This window comes from Oncorhynchus nerka, linkage group LG13, assembly GCF_034236695.1.
Source record: "Oncorhynchus nerka isolate Pitt River linkage group LG13, Oner_Uvic_2.0, whole genome shotgun sequence".
Lineage (NCBI taxonomy): Eukaryota > Metazoa > Chordata > Actinopteri > Salmoniformes > Salmonidae > Oncorhynchus > Oncorhynchus nerka.
In genome coordinates this window covers 65,095,264-65,111,048 of record NC_088408.1, presented here as the reverse complement: position 1 = coordinate 65,111,048, position 15,785 = coordinate 65,095,264, and the positions used below count along the sequence as shown (strand labels likewise).

The 15,785-nt window shown below is 40.0% G+C and overlaps 1 protein-coding gene across 1 annotated transcript; it reads right to left on the bottom strand.

Moving 5' to 3' along the window:
• Positions 1 to 2,775: 2,775 nt before the first annotated feature.
• Positions 2,776 to 10,171, bottom strand: LOC115139881 (LIM/homeobox protein Lhx2-like). Its single transcript, XM_029677721.2, has 5 exons — positions 9,103 to 10,171; positions 7,467 to 7,669; positions 6,701 to 7,071; positions 3,600 to 3,802; positions 2,776 to 3,111 (listed from the first exon to the last, which is right to left on the bottom strand). Exons 1-5 carry the CDS (start codon positions 9,307 to 9,309, stop codon positions 2,830 to 2,832), a joined length of 1,266 nt encoding a protein of 421 aa, XP_029533581.1. The 5' UTR covers positions 9,310 to 10,171; the 3' UTR covers positions 2,776 to 2,829.
• Positions 10,172 to 15,785: the final 5,614 nt, after the last annotated feature.

Genomic DNA, 15,785 nt, shown 5'->3' with positions numbered 1-15,785 from the left:
GGCGGCTAGCCAATGTCGGCTAGGCGAATCGAACAAGTGTGCTTGCGTACTCCCATAAGAAACTAGAAAAAAGCGGCAATAGTACTGTTTGTCCATTTTGAGATGGCGTAGCCAGTATACACTTCCTCAAAATAGTCCGAATTAATTTAAGATAACTCAAAAATCTAACTAAGATGTCTGGTGCAGTATTTCTAAATAAAGAAATGGCATGAAAACGAGTCATCTCTCGTTGAATGACAACAAAGACTTTATTGAAGCATCCCTACTGTTGACTAATCACTGACGAAGGGGCGTGGACTTCGGCTACCGACTTTGGTTTGCCTCAAGAAACTTTTGTGTGTGCCCAAACAACCGAACAAAACCCTTACCGAAGTCCAAAATGAACAAAATCGTCACAAAAATGTCATCATAATATATGCACGAACTCTTCCGAACTGTTTCAGTGAGGGACCATGCGGGCGCCTTTAGTCTGGCTTGGTGTGGATTTACAATCAGAGATGAAATTCCCTGGTCACTGGTGCCATGAGAAAATGGGACACATATTGCCCCAGCTGAGAGGGGAAAGCTGCCCACGAAACAGTTTGTTTTATGATTACCAACCCCAATCAACGGTCTCTTGGTTAGAGAAGCTTGTTTTGTTGCTATTGATAAAGTAAACTTTTCTGGTCCACACGGAGTAGGTGTTACTATGTTGGCTTACTGTTAAATGTTAATGGGTTGGTTGACATAGTGTGTACAGCAACCCGGGTCACGTATGGTAGCACCACCTGTTGACATACTATAACTCAGAGCCAACATGGCGGATGCTAAGTGACCAGTTTTATACCAGTTAGAGGTTGGTCCAAACCGTGCCTTTATTGTGAGAGTTCAGATCTTCTTCAACTGTCTGTGGCCAAGTAAATTCCCCTAAAAAACATTAGCTCATATAAAAGCCAGTCGGCCCTGGTCTGAATGGTTATGTGAGCAGGCCTCGCATGACCCTCATTTCTGCAATTCCAATAATGGTTCTAGACTGGATCTGCCACACGAGCACAGAATCCCTGGAATGCTGAAAGGAAGGGAATGCATATGTAGAGACAGATTTGATCCTATGACAATACATCTACAGTACCACCATCCACTACAGTAGAGAGATGACAGACCATCTCAATGTGAGGCTTTAGTCGAGCAATGCAAAATAGGTTAGTGCTTTTAATGGTGTAATACAAAACTCACAGACGTGAAGGAACAAATTTGTAAGGATGACATAAGTTATAATTAATTTTTTATATTTCTTACAGAACTGAAGACTACATCGAAGGGTCAGGATCTGTACAAGAAGGTGCAGGAAAACAGTAAGTCCTCAGTCAATAACCATACATCATTGGAGACCAGTAGCTGGTACAGTAGTAGTAGTAGTAGTAGTAGTAGTAGTGTTTCAGGGATGAAGGTGGAAGGAACCGTATGACTGCGTATTCTCACTCGTAAACTCATCTTTTTTTCCCTATGAGTAAAATATCTGGCTTGTGATACTGTACACAAAAGGGAAAATTAAACATTTGTAGCCAGTTGACTGTTGTTTCATGTAACAGAATTTGGAAGTAAATGGTTGCACAACTTAAACAGAAGCCCACAATTAGAGCTTTATGATAATTAGGGTATTTACTGTAACACAAATATAAATAGCTGGCCTTTTCTCTTGGTTGGACATAACACGCTGCCTACATATATCATGCTACATTGTGTCTGATTAAAGATACACTTGAAAATAGCCTTATATTGGCTTTTAGTGCTTCAACTCCTGTTGGGGGAAACAACATTTTGACCAATTGCAATTCAAAATTCCCAGTTGTGTTGAACAGTGGAAGCTGAGTTGAGGTAAGAGGTCGGGATGCCAGTGTGCACTGTGTGTCACAGCAGGATTTAGCCAGCAAAACCATCTTCATTGATATCAAGTTCTTATGTAAATGAGGTATAGAATTGATGTTCTTGTAAGATAAATGCAAATCGTAAGATCACAATATTTCAAAACAAAACAAGCTTTCATTGGCTGTTTCATTTCAACCTATTGTATGATATCATACGCCAGATCTGTGTCTGTGTGTGCGTGTAAATATGTAATTTTTGATTTATTCAACAGCAGTTAAGACCACAAACCCACACAGACACACACACACACACAGACACATGCACCAGACACACGGAACACACACACATTTACTCCTACACCCTTGATCCAAAATACTCTCTGTTGGTTCAAAACATGTGTATCTATCTGATGTTAGTGGGAGAAATAGGTCTGGATATGTTGGGGCCAATTGAAGATAAAATGGAGTGTAAGGCACATTGCAGTCTTAGGATATCTTAGCCTGTGTTTAATCTCAGATTTCCCATCATTTTACAATCCTTCTCAATGTTTCCTAACAGTGACTCCTGTACAACAACATAAATATTGTGCTGGAAAAAAATGAATTTCCAAAATTAAGCAGTTTTTTTTCTCCTTTTCCCCAAGTTTCATTCTGTAAACACTGAAAAAATGCAAATCAAGTCTCTTCAGTTCTCAACAAAACAACAACAACAACAACAACAGAATAACAACAACGGTTCCTTCTGCAAGGCTTTGCAGCCTCACTATGCAAATATTCTAAAATGGGCTCAGAGTAAAAGTAAGATCCTTTTTCCTTTACCTTAGTTGTTCTAGTCCATTCAATGTCTCTGTCAAGGGTCTGTGTTTAGGTTCCGAGTGGACAGAGTCGAGGGAGGGGGGTCAGGGGAGAGGCTGGTCAGGGTGTTTTCTTAAAGGGTTGGGGGCATCAGAGGAAGCTGAAGGGGGCAGTCTGTGAGGGGGCGTCAGAACAGGCTGGTCAGGGTGGTCTGCGATGGGCTCCTGCACTCGTGAACATCCATGCTGACAGACACAGAGGTTAACACAGAGGTGACGGTGGGCATGGTGGGGTTGGTCAGGTCCGTCAGGGTCGTGGGTGTGCTGGAGGGGCTCATTGAGGCCTCTGAGGCGGGGCCAGAGGGTGTGCCCCCCTGCAGGGTGGAGCCGTCTGAGGTCTTGTCCACGCCCGTGTTCTCCTGTCTCATCAGGTTCCGCCGGAACTTGGCCCGAGCATTCTGGAACCAGACCTGTGTACCACAGCAAGGCAACATCGTTGCGACTGTTAGTGATGGAACCGTGGGGAAAAGACAGAGGGAAGGTTTCAACTGGAATAACAGGCATGAAAAATAGAACGCATCAAAGCAAAATGACTGCTTTGTTTTCTGGGAGCGTTAATTAAAGCGGAGCGATTTTTACAGAATTTTTGTTCAGAAACCTTTTTGTCTCATTTTTTTCTTCAGTCCCCCAGATAATTTGCTGTCGTCTTTGTGGAAATCAAGCACTCTCTGTTGTGCTTCCCCGCTCCCCATAATAAACTGTACAGACTGTTTTTACTGCTCCCACTCCTTACAATTCCTATCTGGAAATTTAAATAGAAAAATGTCCCTTTATTCATCCCATTATTCAATTGTATTGCCATCATAATACACAAGAACATGTTTTATTTTTCCATTTGTGTGTAGTTTCTCATTTGGTTAAATATGAGGAACAATACAGTATAGGCCGTGTGTCTAACCTGTAGTACACGCTTGGTGAGGCCAGTCTTCTGGGCCAGCTGCTTCAGGTCCTTGGCGTCTGGGTTGTGGTTGATGGCAAAGTAGGACTTCATGGTCCTCAGCTGGTGGTGTTTGAAGGAGGTCCGCATGCGCTTGGTCTTCTGACTGGAGCTGTAGGAGTCCCTGTCCATAGAGTCTCCGTCGTTCTCATTACAGCTGAGTGCTGGAGGACACCACACACACAGATACATACACACACATACACACAAACACACACACAAATTGTAGATGTTGGTTAGTCCACCTGAATATGGTGTTTCATTCACAAACAAGTGGATAAGTTAAACATGACCGTGTTATGTATTTTTCGACATTGTGTATTGAATTGATACCTTAATCAAATCAGCAACATGCTGGCTTTAATGCCATGTTTTAAAATTGGTTTAGTAATGCAAGAGAGCGTGGAGAGGAATACAAACATGAACATCGTAGGTATAATTGAACAGTGATTGTAAATTCAACCACATCCTTACTATTGAACAGCAATGTCTAATAAGGCCCTTAAACCACCCAGTACCATAATCCAAATATGATATTATATTTGTAAGATATTTGATGTATTTGTGATATTTGTATATGTCAGTGTTAACATGAACATTGACTTCTAACAATGACACATTTTTAGGGCGATAGCCAGTGTTAGATTCACATACATTGAGACTCACTATATGCTGTCATAGGCGGGTTGTGTAAAATATCAACCAATTACAATATGCGCATGTGAATGACTTTCTGGCTAGTATTGGCTGGAGTGTCTTTACACGTAGAGGTCTTACGCTGTGAAATATGCATTGGCAGTTTGCGAAATAAAAATGCCATGAATTGAGTTGAAATAATAAGCACATAAAACGGGTAAAATAAATACAAAAATAGTCGAATTAATATAGGTTGATACTACTACTACTAGTACTAGGCCTACTACTAATAATAATACTAACCCTAATTGTGTGATGGCTGTTGTCATATTAATTGTCATATGCTATATTCTGCCCTAGATAATCAAATCGTGGACGCAAAAACATGACACATTTCCATGACAGTATTTTCTTGGCAAATGCTTAAGTGTCGCTATCTATTCATGACAGTTCAGGCATATTTAATGCTGCCTACAATACATATTAGTCATTCAAATTTCTCAGGATAACACTTCAGATAATAAACCACAAACACCATGCATACATAAAAAGTATTTATCTTTCGCAAATTCTCAAAAGCTATTGATAGGCTGATTGAGTACCTTTCTAATAGCAGCTGGAAATAATGTATAGGTTAGCTTCTACAGACCACAACACATTCAGAAACGTATTCAATGTTTATTAAAACACAACGTCGATTTCGTTTGTGAACGATTGTTAGGTGACTTTAGTCAATAGCCTACTTTAAATAGCTTGTTTATTAATCAAATGCAGTAGGGTTGATCTGTACAGCAGTCAGTGGCCCAATCCGTAAACAGTAGAGGGCAGTAGCGGACCAACCCCCTCCCCTTCTCGCTTAGATGTTGTGAGACATGCTACTTGGGTTTACTGGATGAAAAAGTATGGTGACTCAATCAGATGATGAACCATGTGGAAAATCTTCATATGACCAAGTGAATGATGACACACGGGCTAGTGATGCGTAGGCCTAAATAGAAAAGTGATTTTATATACGCCTATTTGAATAGCCCGTAGGACAATATCCTGAAGGTAGATCGATTCACCTGCCCTTTGTCAATGTTTTATTCTACGATTGACTTATATGATGAAAGCTGCATGGAATGCACCTGAAAACAGCTTAATAACACAATAACTGACGGCAATGGTTCATTCCCAAGACACAAATGTCGATACAAGAAGACAATTATGCTTGTTGAAGGTGCCTTTCTTGATGATAGAAATGATTTTGCTGTTGCAACAACTGTTCATTGGCCACAATCACTACTGGATAACTCGTCAAGCCTCATTGATCTGTTGTAGTGCACACCCATCCGGGCCACGTCCCAGACCAACCGGTCCCCGAGTGCGCATCGGAGCGAGAAGGGGAACTTTAGACGTCTATAGAGCCTGACAAGTGGAAAATGGCTAAGGCGAAAGCCGGAACTTCAAAAACATTTTTTATAGGACAAGAGGAAAAATGCTACGGATAAAACTGCCCTGCCACACACTGTTGAATTGCAATTGAATTGTGGAGAGGGGGATTTCGGATGAATAATCGGCAGCAATTTGGTAAACCAGCATGTTATAATTTCGACTGAGAAATAATGTCAAATGTTTTGAATATTAGGCCTAAATTAACTCAGACGTGTCCAACGACAGTGTAGCCTACAATGATGGTCACATTTGGTATTTACTTTCTCCAGAGCACAAATAAGATATGCAATATTACAACCTTTTAGGCTACGATACTTTTCTGACATTAACAAAATCCGAACCTCCATGGAGGTAAAGAACACGATTGATTAAAAAACAACTTTGCGTAGTAAAATCAAATAATTGGCTACGTGTCTTCTGCTATAGGCCCCATGTGCCTTTTAGGCCTAAGAAATAATAGCCTTATACCTTAAATCAAAGAACAGAAAGAAGTCATTGAAATATTGGTTTGAAAAAAATGGTTGCAAAAACAAAATATCATAACATCAATTGATTATGATAGCCTATTTAAATCGTTAGAGATTAACTGATGCAATGAAGAGGGCGACATATTTTGCACTTCCCTATTTGAATGAGAAGGAACTGTTACGATTGAGATAACAAACACATTAGCCTAAAAGCATGCAACATCTATATAAAATTGTCGTTGCATCGAATGTAGATTATATATTATTGAGAACAACTAAGTTACTCTTTTTAAATGATTACCATGCTTAAAATCATTTGGATAAAGACTCGCCTGCACTTTTAAGTCCCACCATTTAATGATTGTTGGCCTGCGTTGGACTTGGCAATAATTATAAATTGCAGAGTGATGTAATTTTGTCATACGCAATGAAAACTTTTTGATTAGGGGGAGTGGCCACTGAGTCAATATGGCGTTGTTCTGAAAAGGCCTATATTAAATGGAAATGTTATCACTGTGGTCTTACCGGCATTATAGGCTGCTAAATCTGCTCCTGGCCCGGGACTTTTCCTTTTCCTGGGCCGCCCTTTCTGCACAGTCCCCACGCCGTTGAAGTAGGATAGTCCCAAAGCGTTGGCAGGTCCCAGTCCTTTGTGAGAGGCTACATCCGCATGATTGAAATGTGTCTGATATTCCCCCTGTATGAGATTTTCAAAGTGCAGCCGACAGTAGACCAGACTGTCTTTCATGCCAAAGTGGTCCCCAGTCGTTAGCATCTTGTTGCAGGATGTGCAGGTGAAACAGTTCAAGTGGTACACCAAGTCCCTGGCCCGCATCACCATCTCTGAGGCCGAGATCCCGAGGTGGCACCGGGCACATCTCTGGACCGAAAACCTTCTGCAGAGAAAACAGAACCTAGTCAGTGGATGGACACATTTGGATTAGATGTGAATTAGGCTTAACCACGTCAATTAGTAGCACATACAGTACATTGGCAGCTATGTAACCCTACTCATGTCCCGCTTTGAAACAGAACAGTACTTTGAAACTCTCACACAGGCCAGGCCATATGTAATGCGTTTTGCGAAAGGGCACTTTTAATGCTGTGTCGAAGCTCTGTAGTATGGCCACGCTATAGACTATATTAAAGCCTATTATATGGTGTTGTAATGCCCAAATTAAATATCATGTGTCCAGGGATGACTGTTTTTAGGGCAAATCTGACTTCAAACGTGTGTTATTCTTCATAATCACCAAACCCTTTTACATTTTTGCGGAGTTTATGGAGTTACCTGTAATAATCTTCCTTGCAGTAGATGCTTCCGTCTTTACTGAAGCAGGTGAGCTCGGACTCCAGGTTGAGTTTACACTCGCAGCACTTGAGACAGCGCATGTGCCATTGTTTGTCTACCGCGAGCAGGTAGTAGCGGTCAGCTATCTTCCCACCGCAGCCCGCGCACAGAGCCACCCTGTCACTGTTCATGCACTGCATGTTCTAGAAGACAACCAAACAAACACAAACTTAAAACACAGACCAACCACATGTCATCAAACACCCATATCGAAATAATATATAATTTCCCGCCGAAGATATGCTCAGACCTTGTTTTAAATATGATGTTTTGCATGAACATATTGTAATGTCTGACTGGGGGCATTGCAACGCATAATACAGGGGTTATTTAGTTCGTCTAGAAATGAAGGAATTATTTTTTTGACATCAATTAAAATATGCCAGTTTACAGGCCTATAGATAGGCTAACTGTATCCTATTCTAGACCAAAGCATACCTTGTCATAAACATTTTGTGCATTTACAAGTGAAACATTAATCCATAAACAACAACAAAGCACATGTTATGTAGCCTGTAGTCCTCGAAATAAAACGGCTTACTCGCATCAAGATTTACGATTTCAGAATTCCTAATCAAATCAAAACACACTTACAAATACACACACTTCATTATCTTTAGGCCTATTCTCTAAAATGGTTTTACTCTTTTAAAAAGTTTCCTGAAAATGATCATTTCTTAAACACTTTTGGGACAATTATTATTATTGGGGGATTTAGCCACATTTGATTTGGCTAATACCATATAACAAAACAAGGAAATTCACCACAATACGAATACATTATCACATATAGCCAAACAGATCAAAGATCAAACCACTTCTTACCCACCCGTTAGGCCTAGGCAAAAAATATAGGCAACAAAGTGAATGCCAATGTTATAGGAAGAAGACCCCCCGCCCCCCCCCTCACATTTGTTACTATTCTAACGAATTCATTTGTAATTTAACTCAAGTTACATTTAATCAAACAAGATTTGAACACATGCACGTTTTAGACTAAAGGTAAAAAATATGTCTATGAATTGTACCCTTATTTGTAAGGGCAGAAACAGTAGCATATAGGCCTCATACTCATTTGCACAACGAATTGATGAATGTGTAATGTTGTACAATTTAAAAAGTAGACAATTATGAAACATTCATTTCATTATGATGTCGTTTAAATCCACAACATATCTCTAACACCAGAACAATGTCATGCTTAAAAACACTTGAGCGTGCATAAGTAAAAACATCCCTGATATTTGCTATTAACAGATTAGCATATGCCTATGAATTCCTTAGCCTGTTATTATTAGATTACGCTAAATTGTATTGTGATAGAGATTCAAAATAATTCCACAATCATATATACATTGTTTAAGACATTTTCAAAATAATAACAATAAAGTTATTTCGTAGTCCAACAAGTTTTAATAGCCAAGTCTTTTTTAATATCCCAAGTATGATTTTATAGTGCACTGCTCCTGCATTTTCGGCATCAAAGTTTCGCTGCTCATTATGATATATGTACACAACTGCTCGCTATACTCTCGATTGCAATCACCCCTCAGCGTGTGGTTGTTCTGTTGCCTACCGTTTCAGATTCTCCCATGTCTATGGCCGAACTGATAGCTGCGGATTCGCTCTTTCCTCTCCGCTCCATTTCTTCCACAACACCGTGCATGTCGCCTCCAGGGAGTCCGTGGAAAAGCATCGTTGCCGCAGAGGGGATGATATTATACGTGTTTTCCTCAGATCTGCAACCAAAGATTTCCATAAGACGCAAACCTAGCCCGTGCATTGGCAGTCAGATTATTTCCCTTCTTGGTGTGACATGTAAGAATTCCGGGTCAGAAAAAAAATGTGAGGCAAAAATGGACACGTGTTCTCCACACTATCATCTGCCAATGGAAATCATCATCCGAATCTCTGCATCTCTCTCTCATAGGCTATAATTCAGTAATTAAAGTGACGGAATCCGTCGTTTTACTAATGCTAATTAATTATATGCAGCATACCAATATATTATTCCATTATCATGCGAGAAGAAATGCCATTTGCTAAATAATTCCTAAGGAATTAAAAACATACCAACTATCGAAGCCCCGTTGCATGGGTCTGCTACTGGTCCCTCCTATTTCTTCAGGGGAATTTGGATTAAAACATTTTGCAGGGCATTAGTAAACGAATGAATTAGTCCTTCGCTGACCAATACTAACTCGACCAATGGACACTGTCGCTACTTTTATTGGAATCCTCTACTCCTGCATCACTGTAACACTAAAATGATTTCCACACGAATCGAAGGAATAGAAAAAAATCAAGAACACAACAGCGTCTGAGATTGTAGGCGCGTGCATCTCCATGTAGCTGCGTCCTCTTCAGTTTGTCACATAACTAAAATACACTGTCCAAGTTGGTGTTAAAACAGCATTGATGTTATGAAAATCTACATGTAGCCTATGCTTTTTAACAACAACAAAAAAGCTATAACTCGTTAGCAATTTAAATTTTTGTTGCTTTTGGATCCTGTTGGAGGTCTGAGAGAAGCTGTTTCCTTTAGTATTTTTTTTCTCTTTGCCAAGAAAGATGCATGTGAGTAATCGAGAAGGAGGAGTCGACTAAGACTATACATTAAGACTCAAGCAGGCAGCCCCTATCACTGTTCCGCGGTCTCTGGCCTTGAGATACACTCCGCGCCTTTTCTACAGGGACCCTTACGTCACGTTCCACGATTTATGTTCATTGGTTCTTCAACATCGTCGAATTCCTATTTTACTGCTGTGGAAGAAGTATGCAGAGTATTCTTTCGTTGGTTGCCCATGTCATGCTGTTTGGACGCATCCTTTCCGTGACTGCTTTTGATTAGATGTCTGGATACCTTTAGTTTAGAGCTTATCTAGTCTAGTCTAAAACAACATGGAAAGAAGAAGAAGATGAAGATGAAGAAGACGGGAATATTGATTTGACAGTGTTGCAAAGATTTGAGTGTGGTTAAAGGTGATTTGTTGAACCGTTGTCACATGACGTTCATGCATATCTCTCTCCCAATTCAATTAAATTCGCTCTTTCTCTCTCCCTCTCTCAATTCAATTCAATTCTCTCTCTCTCTCTCTGACCCACCCTGACCCATTTATTATATCTTTATATCGTAATATTTCATAACATTTAACAAATTACAGCTTACATGATCTCCTGCATTACTTTCTCTATTGGACCATCTGTTTAGAGCCATGTCACACTGGCGCCTGAGACACCATACTTTTACTCCATCATAGGGACTCAATGCATTCTGCGTCATGGGAACCGCAGGAAGCACCAGACAACTGGTTACACAATACGCTGACAATAAGTCATGAATACCTATTCAGTCACTCCCGTTTCAGCTCCTGGCCGACATTTGAGACAGAAACACGCAAGTCACATGTTGTTAGTTGGGTTCATTCAAATATAGGCCTGCCAAGCACACCAACATGAAAGACACATGCTTGCGATAAAGTGCACAGGTTGTATATTGTAGTGTAAGAAGACGTTCACTGAGCAATGAAAGAAATAATAGTCCTTTGAAATGAAGGTTCCATCACGGTGATGTTGTATAGATTTAAATGTTGTGTTCGATTTGTTTAATCTATATCCTCCCTCATCTCCCCTGTAACTATTCCCCAGGTCGTTGTTTTAAATGAGAATGGGTTCTCAGTAAACCTACTGGTAAAATAAGGGTTCAATAAAAATAGTATCATGTTACAAATACCAGCAACATAGGCCTTTAATAAGGGCAAATTGATATCACAAATTAAGGCCCGTATTGAATCGGTTTAATCCATACAAAATAAATCAAATCAACAACAAGTTCTCACAATAGGCCCCCAACTCAGAGGCATTTCTCTTCAGTCATTTAAAAACAACAATTTGCCCGTGTCAACCGCATGCGTTACAAAATGTGTGACATTAAGTGAACAAAATCCACCTCGTGCAGCGCGAGTCATTTAGGTTAAATGAAGAATCTCCCAAATTGAAGATGTGTCTGTTCTAATGACACACACTTCAATATGAATGATTTCAATGGTACTCCCGTTTAGACTCAAGACTTCCCTTCTCATTTCCTCCAGTTGCAAACCAGTGTTGCGTGGTGGGTGACGCTGCTGTCCCTGGCCGTAGTCTAAGCCTCTACTCCGGATCCGCTCTTCTAATTAGCTATGTGATCTTAATTGGGAGGGGAGTTCGGACTTCGTCATCAGAGGAGGACTTGCCTTGTTCAGGAAAATAATGGGCGACAGAAAATCCCTGAGATGTGTGTGAGAAAATGACATCACAGCCATAGAATTGTGTTTCTTAAAACAAGGACACTGTCAAGACCTAGGCACACTGCTCCCCTTTGAAACCATCACGTTATAGAATAGCCTATTCTTCATCGACGGCAAAGGAAACGATAAGAAATGAAATATCAGGGCACTAACTTTTGCCCTTATTTGTTCGATTTCTGTCTCAGATTTAAACAATGGAAAATCCCCACCTATAATAGCTTGTATGAAGAGAGTCCAGAATCCACTTAGCAGAAACTTTGATCTTTCTAGCACTCCCGACTTTTATGGGGAAAACAACAGTCTTTATATATTTTTCCACGCTTTATCTTTCAACTTTAACAGCTACTATAAAGCCGTCAAAACAGCAGTAATGACATAGGCCTAATAATCATGATTGTGATGTCATTAATCATAATATTATAGTAATACACATATTGTTACCCGTAGGCTAATTCATGATGATAAAATTATCACTACACTATTTCACAATTAGCCTACACGTTTGCCTCATTTTTATTTACCTTTCCCCCCATATCTCCAGTCAGTTGTAGTTGCATATAGAAATAAACGCTTGTGGTGGCGGGGGTCTTAAAAGTAGCATAGCCCAAAATAACCCATAGCCCATAATACCTGTTCCTTCCAAGCACAGATAGCCTGCGTTGATTTGAACGTTTTATAGCACAAATATGAAGAGGCATGTTGAGCTCATAAATCCTTATGCAAATCAACCCCTGTGTAATACCCTTAATTGAATACATGCATATTTATCATCTGCGTTCCCTGTCTGGTATAATGCTGCTGTCTGATATGTTACACAGTGTCGCACCGGGCATGTCTGCGGGCGTGTATGAAATGTGATATTGCGATTATGTTTATTTTCAAGCTCAAATCGTCTCAATAATAAGTCTTATTTTTATTAAATGGGACTTGACTTTGCCAGGTCTGCCAATTGTTCTCTCTCGTGCTCAAAAACCAACTTACAATCTTGCCGATTCCTTATGAACATTTAGGACGTTATCTTGCTCTGTTGTTTCTCCAGCAGACATACTGATTTTAACCTTCCTCCTCATGCGTCTGTGCTGTTGAAGTCAAAGTCAATAAGGTTGTTTCAGTCGTTGACTATGGAACCAATACACCAGAGCATATAGCCGTCTTTTGTCTAAAGACTGCTGTGTCGGCAAATCCCCTGGTGACAATTATTTCAAGGCATCATCAAATTGACAACACTCCACGCACATTTCTTCTCATTTGGTTGGGCCTACACTGGATTCGTGACATGCTGGAATATAATATGCTGCTACGAATCACTTCCAACAAACTCCCAGTTTAGTAAACCGACCATCATCAATCTTTGATATAATATGAAATGGCACGGAAACGCTGTGTATCGTGTTGTAAGTGTGAATAGTGGAAATTTTCCGCTGCTGCTAGGCAAGCTCTGGAGGAGTGGGCTAATATGGGACTCGATTTCATGATATCAAACGATTTCATTGATGTAATGAAATACACTTTCATGTTTCATCTTCTTCTCCCCTGCATGTTCATTTTGTCACTCTCCACCTGCTAGTAATCTAGCTACCAACTTCAAAATGTCCAAATAGCTCTCTCTCTCTAAAGAGGTAATGTATTGCCAAGTTTGGATACATTCCATTTAAATTAGAATACAGTTCATTCCAAATGGGGGTATACTTTTGAAATGATGTGAAATGTGAAATTCATGAAATTCCAGCTTGGCTAAGATTGAAATTGATTGTTCGCAACCTACTAATTGGCACCAATGATGAGTGGAATTTTGTGCTAATGATGGTTCATAGGACTAGGTTAGTGGTTCCACATTGTTTATGAAAAAGTTACAATTATTTTGGCCCCCAAATTGTATTTCCGAGGGTACTGGCAGAGAGTGGCATGGTTGGCTACTAGTCTGTCATTATAAAAATACATTGAAAAGCAATGTTTTTTTTTCTTATTACATTAAATATGTCAGTAGACTTACGTTACAATTTCTCAAATGGTGATAATAATAATCATAGCAATCATAAAATAATCATTTTAATTGATATTCAATGAAATAATTAATCATACTATTGCAAATGTTGATGAATTCATACATTAATTAGCACGCAGGGCTTGTTTGATACTACACAAGGCAAAATTCACTTAAAGATGAATGCACAGAGCTGCTCCTTCAGAGGTCTGGGACATGAAAATGAACACCCTGCGCCAGGGGAGTAGACTGAGAATTGCAGCAAGTGCACCTTGACAAACACTTCCTAGTTTGAGTATCCCTTCACGAAAAGTGTTGGAGAAAACATGAGAGAGTTAGTTATGTTTAACATAATTCTAACTGGGAAAAATGCATGAAACTGGCACGTCAAGTTCAATTACATACTATCTCCCACCAACACCATATAACCTCACAACAAATAGCCCCATTACAGAGCAATACACACTTTATTATCTAATATACTTACAGTATAGCCAAGAGCATCCAATTAACTAAAGCATTATTAATAAAGTAGTTTGTTCAGATTGGACTTTGTTTTTAAGAACTTAAAACTAACTTTGACACTTGGTTGAAAGACCATAGGGAGGGGGTGTTCTATTCTGAATGCTGAGGCAGCTTCACCGATTACTCCTTGTCTCATAATGATTTCCAAATGGGCAGCCATCAATAACACAATCTGCATTTTGTGAAAAACATCTCCCTTGTAAGGCTCTGGTATCTTTTTGATCTCTGTCTATTTTAATTGTATAAAGGTATTAAGAAAGACAGCATCAGTCCAGAGCTAATGGGATGCTACTGGAAGTGGGGAGGGGGTTATATATCTCAGAGGAGAAGACTACTGTAATTAAGAAATGGAACAAAGCACAGGAGACTAAAACCACATGAAAGGGAAAAAGAATCACCTAAACCTAATCAAGACGCACACACACACACACACACACACACGCACACACACGCACACACACGCACACACACGCACACACGCACGCGCACACACGCACACACACGCACGCACACACACACGCACGCACGCACACACACACACATATTTTACATGTATGTTTCACATGTCGTCACTTTGGGCGTAATAACTTGACCAAAGTACGAGAATTGTGTGAAAGTTGAGTCAAGTAATATACTTATTTCTGTGTTATAAATATATTATCAATGGAGGCTGATATACTTATGACTGTGATGTGCCTGTGTGTGATTACAAGGAAAGCATTCAATGACCAAAGAAATGTGTGCTCCTGTCCCTGTCTGTTAATGACCCATAGAAACTAGTTGTTCTGTCCCTGTCTGTTAATTACATTTTTATTTAACTAGGCAAGTCAGTTAAGAACAACTTCTTATTTTCAATGACAGCCTAGGAACAGTGGGTTAAGTGCCTGTTCAGGGGTAGAACAACAGATTTGTACCTTGTCATCTCAGGGGTTTGAACTTGCAACCTTCCGGTTACTAGTCCAACGCTCCAACGCTCCAACCACTAGGCTACCCTGAAACTAGTTGTTCTGTCCCTGTCTGTTAATGACCCATATAAACTAGTGGTTCTGTCCCTGTCTGTTAATGACCCATATTAACTAGTGGTTCTGTCCATGTCTGTTAATGACCCATAGAAACTAGTGGTTCTGCCCCTGTCTTTTAATGACACATAGAAACAAGTGGTTCTGTCCCTTTCTGTTAATGACCCATAGCAACTAGTGGTTCTGTCCCATTCTGTTAATGACTCATAGAAATTAGTGGTTCTGTCTGTGGCAGCAGCAATAAGGCTGGGTACATGAGGAAACCAGAAAGGACCACAGCACAGGAAGAAAGCCATGAAACACACCAGGTCTGACTTACATCAGGTCAGTCAGCCTCAGCCCTGCCTGGACTCTGAATTTATTACTCTACAAGAAAGAGTAAATTCAGTACAATATTAGACAGAGAAACTCTAGTGTAGTACTAGAATAAGCACACTCTCCATCT

Bases quoted from the DNA above. Each gene is read 5' to 3' on its own strand.
- LOC115139881 (XM_029677721.2), bottom strand. From the start codon at position 9,309: ATGCACGGGCTAGGTTTGCGTCTTATGGAAATCTTTGGTTGCAGATCT. The intron at 7,670-9,102 runs GTAGGCAACAGA...GTTGTCTTCTAG, and splicing joins ACATGGGAGAATCTGAAACG to AACATGCAGTGCATGAACAG. The intron at 3,803-6,700 runs GTAAGACCACAG...GGTGTCCTCCAG, and splicing joins TTTAGCAGCCTATAATGCCG to CACTCAGCTGTAATGAGAAC.